Source organism: Heterocephalus glaber, unplaced genomic scaffold, assembly GCF_053883595.1.
Source record: "Heterocephalus glaber isolate CG9 unplaced genomic scaffold, H.glaber_assembly_v1.0 deba00000347, whole genome shotgun sequence".
In the NCBI taxonomy this organism is placed as follows: Eukaryota; Metazoa; Chordata; class Mammalia; order Rodentia; family Bathyergidae; genus Heterocephalus; species Heterocephalus glaber.
Window position 1 is genome coordinate 42,499,363 of NW_028258143.1, and position 13,084 is coordinate 42,512,446.

The window sequence follows — 13,084 nt, forward strand, 5'->3', positions numbered from 1 at the left end:
CTTTACTATAGATGAAATCTTAGTGTCATTTTGTTTATATGAATGAGGATTATGGTAAAAACTTAAATTATGCTTCATATTTTTCTGTTAAATTAGGTTGTTAGTGGCTAGAGACTTTTATGTTTTTTTAATGCTGGATTAACATGTTAAAGAACTTGGTCTCAATAAAGGCTATTCAATATTTTGTAGTTTTTATGTTAGTCATGTTTGAAAGCTTTTGGTCACTGTATTTTTATTTTTAATAGACTTCTAATAAACATTTTCTACTAAACTAATGTTAGTAGGTAACTTTGATATTATTAACATTTTCCTCTTTCACTCTTATAGTTTGGAAATTTTAGTAGTCAGATACCAGGATCGCAGATGCAGATGGGACAGCCAGTGCCCAGAGCAGGTCCAAACTTTTACCCTGGAGGATACCAGCCTGGGCACACAGTGTATATGGGCAGCTATTCTTCAGCTGATGACTCCATGTGGACTTACTTCACTGCTATTGCTGGGCAGGTGAGATGATAAAATTATTACCCACATACTAGTTTACTAAAATGATTGCTACTTTTTAAAAACGTCAACTATTTTACTTAATGTTCATTTAAAATACATTTAAAATTTATGTTTTAAACTTATCTAGACCAAATTTTTCTTGAGTTTAGAGATGAGGGCAGTCATAATTACTTCTTTTTTAAAAGTTTTCTGGTATTATGTGTGCTATATTGTTCATATAAATAGAAGAGAAAAAAACTTTCAAAGTGAGGAAATCTGACTCGTCCATATGTAGCATGCTTTCTACTATATTTTTATGTGATATGTCTCCGCTGAAACTCATGTTTAGATTTAATTGCCAATGTAACTATCTTGCGAGGTAGTAGAACCTGTAAGAGATACTGTAATTAGGTCATGGAGCTCTCCTCTCATGAAAAGCAGAATGTGGTCCCTGAAAGGGTACTTAGTTAGCTTGAGAGAGGTTAGTTTCCAAGTGAGCCGGGCACCTCTGTCTTTCTCTCTTGCACACGTGCTTTTCTTCTGCACACCTGTACTTGCTCTCTCCACTTTTCTGCCATGCTTAGAGCAGCTTGTGGCCTTATCTAAGAAGATCTCATTGCCTTCCTAGCTTCCAGAAATCTGAGCTATACTCCTTTTATTTATAAAAACTACCCAGCCTCTGTTGTTATAGCAACAGAGTATGAACTAAGACACTTCTGCTGCTGAAACTCTTTTATATAAGGCTCATCTTGCTAGTAGCTAAGTACTCCACCAAAGCTCTAGTGTTATAATACTTATATATTATCTTCTGTTCCCCAAAGCAGGTTACAGAAACTCTAAACTTCCTCTATCCTTAGAAGGTCATAGTGACATTCTTTGACTTATCCTGTCTGGTTGTAAGTCAGAAGACACTTGGTGATTACAGAGGAATCCTGCTCCATAGCCTGGAGGAAGGAATGTAGCATGAGAGGCCAAGTGTCTGAGTAGACAGGCCTGGGTGGGTTTTCCTACCTAGAAGGCTACTAGTAATCATGTCTCTACCATGAAGTCGCCTAAAAACCCAAAAGGAGTGTGCAGAGAGCCTTAGCTGAATACAGGAACCCTCAGGAAAGCAAACAAGAAATGGTATATGTGCTGGGAAGGTTGTGTGTATCTTAAATCCACAGACAAGGGATTGAAGCCCCTGCACTCAGGACCCTTCCAGCCTTCGCCATTTGTGTCTTTTAACCTGGCTATTTATTTGTGCCCTTTATAATACAACAGTATACCAAAGTATAGCCTTTCCTTTAGTTTTCTGAGCCCCTCTAGCAAATTAATCACACATGAAGAAGGGGTCATGGGACCCCAGTTTGTAACCAGTCGGTAAGAAGTTCTTGAGGTCTGGACTTGTGACTGGGTCTGAAGTAGGGACAGGTTTGGAACTGATCCCTCAACCTGTGGAATCAGGTGCAATCCAACTAGATTCGTTCGGAACTGAATTGGATTGGAGCATACAGCTGGAGCCTGCTGCAAAATCAATTGCTTTCTGGCTGGTGGGGAGAATTTTCTAAGCATTTTGTCTCAGAAATCTGTGTTAATTGTGGTGTAAAAGCAGAGGAAAGAACAAGATACTTCTTTTTTATCCCCTGAGACATAAATATTACTTGAATCAAATTCCTAAGTTGATTTTTCTTCTTCTCACTTGCCAATATGATTCTAAAGTTTATCTGATAGACTATATCATTGAGAATAAATATAAAATCATAATAAAATACATCATAATGGTACAAGTGAATCATAAAAATAATATAATCACAGACATGCCTTGATTAATTTTGGGGGGTATGTTCTGAACCACGGGGTGATTTTTGTCTTTGAACACACATCGTAGAGTGTACTTACAGAAACCTAGGTGTTATAGGTCAGTGATAGCGAACCTCTGGCCCATGTGCTGCAGTGGGCTGTTTGTATAATTGAAAGCTCTAAAAGGTTCACCATCACTGGTATAGGTCAATCACTTCACCACAGGCAGCAACCTCATACATGTTGATGCAGTCAAAAAAACATGGTAAGGAAGTAAATGAATAAGTGTAAGATGGCATGATGTTTTATAGTAAACTTTTAAAAATACATAAATGGAAGAATACATTCTAATGATAAAACTATAGTATAGTAAATGTGAAAATCAGTAACATAGTAGTTCATTATCAGTATCAAATATTATTTATATAATTGTATGTGCCATACTTTTATATGACTGGTAGCTTAGTAGGTTTGCTCCTATTAGCATCACCACAATCATGTGAATAATACATTGTACTATATATGACATCACAAAGACTAGGATATCACTCTGTGTATTAGCATTATGTTAATGAAATTCCTGAGGCAATTAACTTATGAAGATAAAAAGTTTATTTTGACTCATGGTTCTGAAGATTTTAGTCCAGGATCAGGAAGTTGCATCCCTTTGGGCTTCTGGCCAGGGCATCACATCATGGTGGGAGTACATGATAGGGGGCCACTCACCTCATGGAGCAAGAAGCAGGTAGTGAGTGAGAAGATGTGGCCAGGATTGTGTCCCACAGTCACCTTTGAAGGCCTACCCCCAGTGGCCTACAGATCTCCTGCAACTTAATGCAACTACTTTGAAATCTTAATGCAACTACTGCCATATATGTGGTTCGTTGTTGCGTCAAACATTTTCGTGAATCCAGTGCTTCATCCCACTTGCAACTGTGGGTTACTTAAAAGCAATGTGACAGCTGGGCATGGTGGCACATGCCTGTAATCTCAGAACTCTGGAAGGCTGAGGCAGGAGGATTGCAAGTTTGAGGTTAGCCTGGAAACTTTAGCAATTTAGCAAGACCCTATCTCAAAAATAAAAAAGGGCTGACTGGGGATGTAGGTCAGTACAACAGAAGGCCCTGGGTTCAATATCCAGTATCACTAGGAAAACAAAACTGGGATACTCATATCCCAGTAACATGTGAGGTCATCAGAGGCAAATCCTTGATCTCCCTGCAAATCCCTGATCCCTTTACTCCCTAGTTTTATCTCTACATAATGCACCCAAACACAATTTTGAGTTAGAATTTCATATATATAGTTTAGTTTCAGACATTTAAAAAAAATAGAACTGTTCCATTAAAGCAGTATGAACTTCAGGTATATTTAGATAGATAAATAAATATATCTTATCTCTCACAATTACTTTCCTGCTTAGTTGCTATAGAAGGTCCCCCAATGTGAACTCTTGGTATAACCTATGACCACTGTTGTGTTGCTCAGGAATTTAGGGTTAGGCTAGGCTAAGGCATACAAGGGACTTGCCTTAGATGCAGAATTTATGAGGGTTTTATTTTTATTTTATCTTTTCTTTTTTTTTTTGGTACTGAGGATCGAACTCAGGTCCTTGTGCTTGCGCAGCAGGAGGTGAAAACACTGAGCTAAATCCCTGGCCCATATGAAGGTTTTAAAAAACTCAGTAATAATGATAAATAATTCTTATATGTGACTTTTCAAAAAATCAAAATTAATTAAAAATCCAGTAGTGATCCCTTTTTTCTCAGCTTTTAAATGAACACAGGATCTGACCCTGTGCTTGAAAACACTAACCTTGATCCTCACGTTGGTGTTGGCTTAGTCTGGAAAGCCTGTTCCACCACTATGAGGACTTTACATTTGTAAGATGTTAAAATAAGAACCAGTTTACTTGTCATGCTTTAGTCTTCTTGGTTGTAGAAGAGAAACCCAAGTATTTAGTAGCACGATGTAAGTTGAAGTAAAGGATCTTATATTAGATAACTCGACATGGCCGTGATAAAGTTTCATAAGATGAGAAGTGTGTAGCAGATCAGCCAAGTGTGATGGCATGGTGGTACGCATCTCTAATCCCAAGTATGCAGGAGACTGACGTGGGAGGGTGAATTGAGCTCCAGAGTTGGAAACCCACCCAGATAATGTGATGAGACCCTGCTATCAGTCAATCAATCAATCAATCAATCAATCAATCAATCAGTAAAGGTTAGAATTCAAACTGCTCCAAGAGATTTTAAGGAATTTAATGCAAGGTTCCCTGAGCCTTCTAGCATTTAATTCTCTGGCAAAATCATAAACTTACTTTTTCATAAGAAGAATGCACATTCGTTTCTGGGTACAAGACATATATGTTAACTTTCATCTGTCTTGTATGTTTTCAGAGCAGTGGGTGAGCCAAACATGCACCTCTGCAGACAAATGAACAGGTAGAAATGTGATACGTGGAATTGAAAGCTCTGGGTTTGTGTGTGTGTGTGTGTGTGTGTGTGACAGGAAATAGTGAGATACTTTTCGTAGTTTTCATTCCATTCCCAAGGAGTTAGAGAAGACCCTAAAGGAATTTTTATGTTCTTCAATGCATATTTGCAATAACATTTCTCAAATTTTTTCAACCAGAATTTTTTTTTCAAATTTTCTTTCTCTATAAGGTTTTTCTTTTGATATAAAAGAATTGTGACACTTTTCAAGGTTCCTTCTTCTATGTCTAGAAGGTTAGAACTTAGAGAAGTAGGCTATTTGGGCTTGGTAGACCTTTGTGTGAAATGTTTCAGAAGAGGCTGGCACTTGAACAGAAAATATCAGATCATGCATAATTTAGTTCTCTTCATTTTAATTGGAATTTCTAGATTTTCAGCTATTCAAATTTTCTTAAAAATTTTTAAGTTTGTGTTTTCTATATTTTAAATTATTTATATTGTCCATACATTACATTAAATGGGAAAAAACAAATGAGGCTTAGTGGTTCTCATTTATTTAATCCTCAAGTAGAATAACATTTTCTCACCTAAAAATAGTTTAAAAAGGAAAATAATTTGTAATTGTTCTCTTTAGTATACTAGGAACCATTTTTTTTTTATAATCAAAAGGTATTTACTGCCTTTGCCTCTATTTTAATAGTTTGTAAGAATCTTTTAATAGTTAGCATGCAATAATTGACAACCCAGTGTTTATGTTCATCATTTCCCTGAGATGGTATTAACAGTGGCAGCTGTCATAATTCATAGACTATTTTCCTGTTGACTTCTGTTTAGAACACAGATATGTATTCATATTTTTTAAAAAGTCTTGAAATATAATAATGGTTTGTAACAGGCACTTTAGGACTTAAATATAAGGGCAGATGATTGGTAGTTAAATAAAATATGCCAAAAAGTCCTTCTAAAATTCTTTTAATTTGAAGAAAAATTTTCTACTCTAATATTCATTCTAAAATATAGTTAATGTTTTTGTTTTTGTTTTTTAGTTTTTATTTTTTTGAGACAGGTTCTCGCTATGTAGTTCAGGTTGGCCTTGAACTCACTATGTAGCACAGCCTGGCCTCAAACTCACAATGATCCTCCTGCTTCAGCCTCCTTCACACTGGAATTACAGGCATGCAGCCCCCCGCCCCCCGGCAAAATCGTTAATTTTTCTAAAAGTATGATTTTATAGTTATAGAATTTAAAATTTAGTAAAGATCCCCAAAATATGAATGACAATGAAAGGAGCACTTAGAAGAATGTATTTCAGTATTTTCTTTTATTTCTGTTAGGACCACCAAAATTGCTTTTAGTATCTATTAGAAGTAGTTTGTAAGAGTTTTTGTTTGTTTCTTCCTTCTTATGAAGAATATGTTTGAAATTTACCTCCTTAATATTTCCTCAATAGCTGTTGTTTTGCATTTGTTCCAATCTATGTGATGTTGCCGCATGTGAAAAACTATTAGGTACTGAGCATAATGAGAACATTCAACCTGTTTCATTTCCACTGTGATTTCTTGTTCATATGTAAAAATATTTATTTCCAATAAATTCAAACAAGAACGTTTGGACAATAATCTGAAGAACAGCAACAAATTATGGAGGAACTCTAAAAATTTGCTAGAGGTAATGGTGAGGAGGGAAAAAAAGATAATTTTCTCTTCTGTAAAAGCTTCAGTGTAAAGTTTTTCTTAAGAAATAATCCCTCCCCCACAAAATGGGCAAGAGTTGGAAAGTTTTTGAGGATGTTCTGAGAACATTTTAGGCATTTTTCTATTTTAAATAGAAAACAATGATTGTCACATATTATTTTGAACTATTATAAGACAGAATGATAGTCCTGATTTTCAGAAATGGAAGCAGCATGACCTGTGATATTTCTTTGCTGTCAGTAGAATTTTGTAGTTGTTAATAATGTTTTGAAGATTGCATATTTCTTGATTAGCCTAGAGCAGTCAATTAACATCTTAATATGCTTTTATACACTGCACATTAAATCATACTATTATGATTTTTTAACAGGATGGGGAAGTGGATGCTGAAGAACTGCAAAGATGTTTGACACAGTCTGGAATTAGTGGAACTTATTCGCGTGAGATCTTTTTTTCCTTCTTGTGGAATTGGAATAAATTCATTTTTCCCTGTACTTAAAATGTTCTTTTTAAATTTCATACAACATAATTTAAAGAGTCAAATAGTTGATTGTCATCTCTTGGTGTACCAGGTTTTAGCTCTTGGTGTTAAGAGCATGTAGCGTTACCACCTCTTAGTGTTAGCAGTTCAGCCTTGGGTTATTTTACTCAATTCGAGATAGGAAACATGAAGAGGTAAGCAATACCAACTAAACAAGGTTTTGTTGGGGGTGTGCTTGAGTATAAAGATAAAGGAGGCAGCATGTGGGATTGGTTCTTGGTTTTGCTTTCCAAGGACGGAAGAAGTAAAGCTTATTTAGGCAACAATGATGTACTTTATGTAGGTGCACAGTCAGCTGTTGCATATGATCGCAGGATTTCTGCACGTCTTGTCAGCTCTTTATTCATAGTACCTGGGTTTGCACTTGAAATGGAGGTCTGCCTCACGTGCATTGGCTCCATTTATGCTCAATTAGCAAAAGATGGCGGAGGTACTCTCTACTGCCATCCAAGTGGCACATTGAGCATGCTGATCAAGTTGAGGAATATTGAACATGCCAGAATTGTGGGAAACTTGGAAGATGTAGTCAGCAGCTCCTGAACCTGGAAAGTGGTGGAGACATCTTCTGAAGACCTCATATATCATAGAAGATAACCTTGGTGGGGAGATTAGAGCCCCCTGTAATCTGTCTCAGTCTTGCAGAACTTGTTATGCAAATTACTTCATTGTGTATTCCTGGCTTCCCAACATTAACCTCTCATAAAATACACCTCTTTCAAATTTGTTTTAGCTGATTTTTTTGAGATTTTCTTCCATGTCTCAAAATCCTGGGTCTTTAAAACTATATACTTTCAGTTTAATGATTATCAGTTGATGTCTTCCTGTGAAATGAGAATTTAACTCTCAACCTTAAAGTCACTTTGTCTTTGATCTCCACACAGGAATCTTCATATCCTTCCATCCTTCCAATGTAGTTATAGATTAACTTTATTAGGTCAATAATCAATATTTACCTTATTTTTACTATCTACATACTGTTCACAGTAGTGTCTTGTGATTTTTCCTCTTTGTATAACTTTTCACTTTCCATGAAATTAATAGCTGTGAGCCATTCTATCTTTCCCATCAATGTGGGGCTTTCTGATGTACTCTATTTTCTGTGCATATCTGTCAGATTGGCATTCTTCACCACCACTGGAATTTTCTTTCCCCTCTCTGGAGCTGTCTTTCCTTTTTCTTAAATTGGCTATTTCTTTTACTCCATCTCTCTTCCTGTCTCTCTCTTATTTTCTACTGGGGATGAAACCCAGGGGTGCACCGTTCCCCAGGTCTTTTTATTCTTATCTGAGACAAGGTCTTACTAAGTTGCCCAACCAGGACTCAAACTTCTGATCCTCCTTCCTCAGCCTCCCTTGTGCTTGGTTTAGAGACCTGTATCATCACACCCAGGAGCTGTCTTCTTTCTTCTAAAAAAATTCAGTCTCTTATTTCAATGAAATACTATATCTTTAAAAACCTTCTAAATAAAAGAGTTCATGGGAGGCACATTTTTTAGCCCTTATGTATCTGAAATTGCTTTCATTCTATCTTCAGAATTGTTTGAACAGGTATAGAGTTCTAGGTTAAAAATCATTTTCATATAGACTGTTTAAAGTATCATTCTTGTTTTTAACTTTCATCGTTGCTGTGTCTTTCTCTTTCCTTCCCATATGTGATTTACTTTTTCACACACGGAAGCTTGTAATATTCTATCTTTGCCTCTAGTGTTCTGAAATTTCAGTGATGTGGCTACTTGTCTCATCTGCAAAACTCAGTGAGTATACTCAGTTGGGAGCTTACTTTACTTCTGGGAAATTTTTTCAGATTTTCTTTTTCTACTTTTTTTTTTTTCTAAATGCCTGTTATTTGAACTGGACTGGGTTTCTATTTTTTTTTTTTTCTCTCACTCCACTTTTTGGAAAATGTCCTTTACTTTCTAAACCTCTATTGGGTCTTTCATTTATGCTGTTAGGCTTTTAAGAGCCATGTGCTTCTAAATATTTTCTCCTTGAATGTGATATTTTCTATTATCTCTATGAAATATTTGATAAATTTAGGTTTTTTTCTTCCTACACAACATTTCCTTCTTCAAAACTGTTTCTATCCTCCCAGTTTGTATGTTAGGTTATCTTTCATGTCTTTTCTTAAGTGTCTGATGATGTGCTGTTCCTTGTATTTTACTAAAACACTGGCACTAAGCCCTATCACTGACTATTGTGGTGAGGTGCTAATTGTGGGTATGCTAATTCAGAGTAAGCTTATTTGGCTGGGCAGTTTTATTGTGGAGCTTTGGGCATACCTTTAGAGATTTTCCTCTGTTCTATAGTTGATCTGACTGAAGAGAAGGTGAAACAAATTCTGAGGTTCTTGAGTCTTTTGTAGAATTTCAATTGATTGCCTCGTTTAGTAGATAGCTCATATCAACTGTGCCTTGTGTCTTACATTCCAGGGACTGCTCCCAAGAATAAAACTGCAGAATTCTGCTGGGGTGAGAGTAGGTGGGACAGCCATCCAACTAAACAGACTTGGAGGGTTTTAGAGACATTAAATGCTTCTTAAATAGACATCATGGAGTTCTGTTTTTATCTCCACCTCCATACACATTTTCAGAAGTACTGCTAATTCTTAGACATTTGGAGTCTCATCCAAGACAACTAGGTTTCTTTTCAGCTTTTCTTATTATGGGTAAATATTAGTTAGCTCATATCTGTTGACTTTGTAACTTGCAAAATCTTTTACTTTTGTTTCTTTTTATATTCTCTTTTTCTTTAAACGTTTATGCCTTGTTAAAAAATCAGCTGTTCATTCAAATGGGTTGTATCCAAAGGGTCATGAAGAATCTGTGAACTTTACTAAAATGTCTATTTCTTTGCCCAAAATATTTCTTTTTTACACATACTATGCTATTCTGAAGTTGAAGATACCCTTGTCATTTAATTTTTCCATTTATGATTATCCATTTCGAATTTACCATTTCATGAATGTATGCCAAATTAATTATAAAGCACAACAGATTATTTACTTCATAAAAAGGTAGAAGACTCTTACATAGATTTCTCATGTAACCGTACCCCACCAAGAGATTTTGTTTGAAAGTTACATTGAGTTCCAGTCCTGGTGGTTTCTCTTATTAATTGTATGAACTTGGAAAACTATCTTACTGTGCCTCAGTTTCTTCATTTATAAAATTAGGAATATAATATATTTGACATGTTTATGATCATGGAATACACACTACTGGACTCACTAAATACTCAGTGAATTATCTGTTGAGTTGTAAATCTGAAAGTAGTACTGAATACACAAGAATCCTATACTAACACTATATTAAACATTTAAAGAAATCCGCTATTTTACTTTGTAGAATATTTTATAATTTTTCTTTAGTGGGTCTAAAATTTAGTTGAAATAGTTTCTTTTTAAAAATTTCAAAATGCATCCAGTAGCATAAAATAAATGACTCAGTTTTAAATTTATTAATGTATTTATTCAGTCAGTCATATTAACGAACTGCTAATAAGAACTTTGCAAGCTTCTTTGAAATATACTAACATAATATCTCCTTTATTAGGACTATGACATAATTCATCATGAGATAAATCATTGTACTAGTTGAATGTAATTGTGATACTATTAGAAAAATTAGATTTTCTAGTTGGCTCATTATATTACTATCAATATGAATGTATTACTATGTATCTCTTTTAATAACCCCTGAGTTTAGGATAGTTTGTGTTGATTTATTTTTCTTTTGTTTCCCCCTCCCTCAAGGAAAAACAGTTGCTTCAGATCAGTGACATATCTTTTTAAATTTGGTCTCTCGCAGTGGGATATCAATGGTTTATGCACTTGTACTGCATTGGCCTAAACTCTTTTTGGTGGTATTGAAGAGCTTCCGAATTTGGTCTTCATTTGTCTTTTTGATGTCCTTATACACCTTCACTTGTACTCTGACTCCTTCGAGTTTTGTGAACACTGATTACCTGTCAAACTTCTGCTTAAACCTCCTCTGTTCATTTGAGATGTGAAAACTGAAGTCCTCCTCTTCGGGGTCCAGGCAAACCTAAGTGCCTTGATCATCTCAAATGTATCTATCAGTAATTTTGGGTTATGTTATGTTTGCTTCTTTAATTATTTTAATCCTCTCACTAAATATGAGTGGTTTGAATATAGTATTTTGAGGGTCTTTTTTTTCTTCTTATTGTAAATGTTTAACATTTAATAAAAGTTTGTTGATCATGGTGGTGAATTTGTGACAGATGTTAAATGTTTTGTTTTAGAAATAAAGATTTTTATAATTTTATATAAGTAAAATTTAGAAAATTCTGTTTCAAATATTACATATGTTTTACAGCCTTCAGCTTGGAAACTTGCAGAATTATGATTGCCATGTTGGATGTATCCTTGAATAAAACTAGAAGATGCTACGATATAGAGTTATTGCTCTCAGAATATTGAGCAAATTACTAGTTATAAGTGACCATAAACTAATAAACTAGAAGGTTGAGAAATACTTTGTAAGATCCTGTTGGAAGTTCTGACAGTTTCATTTTTACATGGAAATCTATTCATATGCTGAATTAAGCTATTTTGCCGAAGCATATTTACTTTTCAGTCAGTGATTTAGAGGTTTGGGTCAGGTAAATCCTCTAAGGTACCAGAACTTATTTTTGTTAACAAAACTATCAGAGAGATTATACAGGAAAAATGGGGTTTAATGAATTCAAGGAGCTTTGGGCAGCTCTTAATGCCTGGAAGCAGAATTTCATGACCTTTGATCAAGACCGGAGTGGCTCAGTAGAGCATCATGAATTAAGTCAAGCCATCGCTGTTATGGGTAAGAATATGACTTTTTTTTTTTTTTAGGATCTATACAAGTCATCTTTCTTCTGTGATCAGATGAATCTTCACTGTTTAAGTTTGCTAAGTAATAAAAATTATATATATAATTTTTTTTTAACCAACGGTTTCCTGCTTTAGGTTCAAGGTTTTAGGTAAATTCTGAATAAAGACTTTTACCAAATTATTTTTCAAAAGATGAATACATGGATTGATTCTGAATTTTCTCTAAATATATTTTGATTTATTTCTGATTTTGGAACAAATGGTCATCTCAGTCAATGGCAAATTTCTATATTAGCCTCTAGTATGTAATCAGGAGAAACGAGAATTTTTTTTTTTTTTTGCTTCCTTTGTTTTCTTAGATAATGCAGAACACACACTAGGTACTGGAATATTCCATTTTAAAATATTTTAAAAGAATATGAATTTATTTTCATTGTATATTTGATAAGCTAATAGTCTAATTTCTAAAATAATATATAGTAATGTTTAAGTTGCTTTACAGTTAATGTAGTTTTAAATAGCCTTGTTTTTACCTTTGTAATTTTATTTATACTTATTTCTAAACAAAATGTATGAAAATTAATGTTTTAGAAATTAAAATGTGAACTTGATGCATATAGAATTATCTCAAATTACAACTTAAGGTACTAAAACTAATGATTGTTTTATAAGTAGAGATTTGAATTTGGTAGTTAGGGACAGTCCTGCCATACAAACATGTATAGCTCATTTTTAGGACTTTAATGTCTAATGGACTAAATCTGATCTTTAATTAAGTATAATGTTGGAAATTTAATATAATCTTTGAAAAAAATCTTCTAAAGAATTCACATAAAGGCCGGGGATGTAGCTCAGCCGCACAGTGTCTGCCTGACAAGTGCAAGGTCTTGAGTTCTATCCTCACTCCCCCCAAAAAATCACATAAGCTGTTGAAGAGGTGTTCTGAATTATTAAAATTTAACATCTTCAGACATAGTATTAAAAATATTCAAATTATTTTGCTGAGAATACTACAGGAAAATTTTAGGCACATTATCATTACCACATCTAGACAGTAACTAATGGGAATCTCAAAATGCATTTTTAGATAATACTTTATGTATTGCGTTACTTTTCTCAATTTATAGTTTACTTTTAGCAATTTCCTTGGGAAACATTTTATTTATTTCCTTGAATTTATTTTCATTTTTTTTTTTTACCTTTGGAAGGAGTGTTATTTTTCTGCATGTACCTCTCTATTAATATACTGAAAATAATACTAAAATCACTTAAAGTTTCTTTTCTAATGAATAAAGCTCTGATGGAATATTATTAGCCAAAGACAG

The 13,084-nt window shown here is 34.3% G+C and overlaps 1 protein-coding gene across 6 annotated transcripts in view; it reads left to right on the top strand.

Moving 5' to 3' along the window:
• The window catches only part of Gca (grancalcin), a 61,644-nt gene that overhangs the window by 17,264 nt on the left and 31,296 nt on the right, over window positions 1-13,084 (top strand). For 4 of the 6 annotated variants that reach the window (XM_087199550.1, XM_087199545.1, XM_087199567.1 and 1 more), the window contains 4 exons: window positions 328-504; window positions 6,765-6,834; window positions 11,269-11,312; window positions 11,604-11,751. In XM_087199550.1, coding sequence (XP_087055676.1) covers window positions 364-504; window positions 6,765-6,834; window positions 11,269-11,312; window positions 11,604-11,751 — 403 coding nt within the window. In that variant the 5' untranslated portion in view covers window positions 328-363. Of the gene's footprint in view, window positions 1-327; window positions 505-6,764; window positions 6,835-11,268; window positions 11,313-11,603; window positions 11,842-13,084 lie in introns of all 6 variants that reach the window. The other 2 variants (XR_015446689.1, XR_015446688.1) reach the window with 1 other exon arrangement.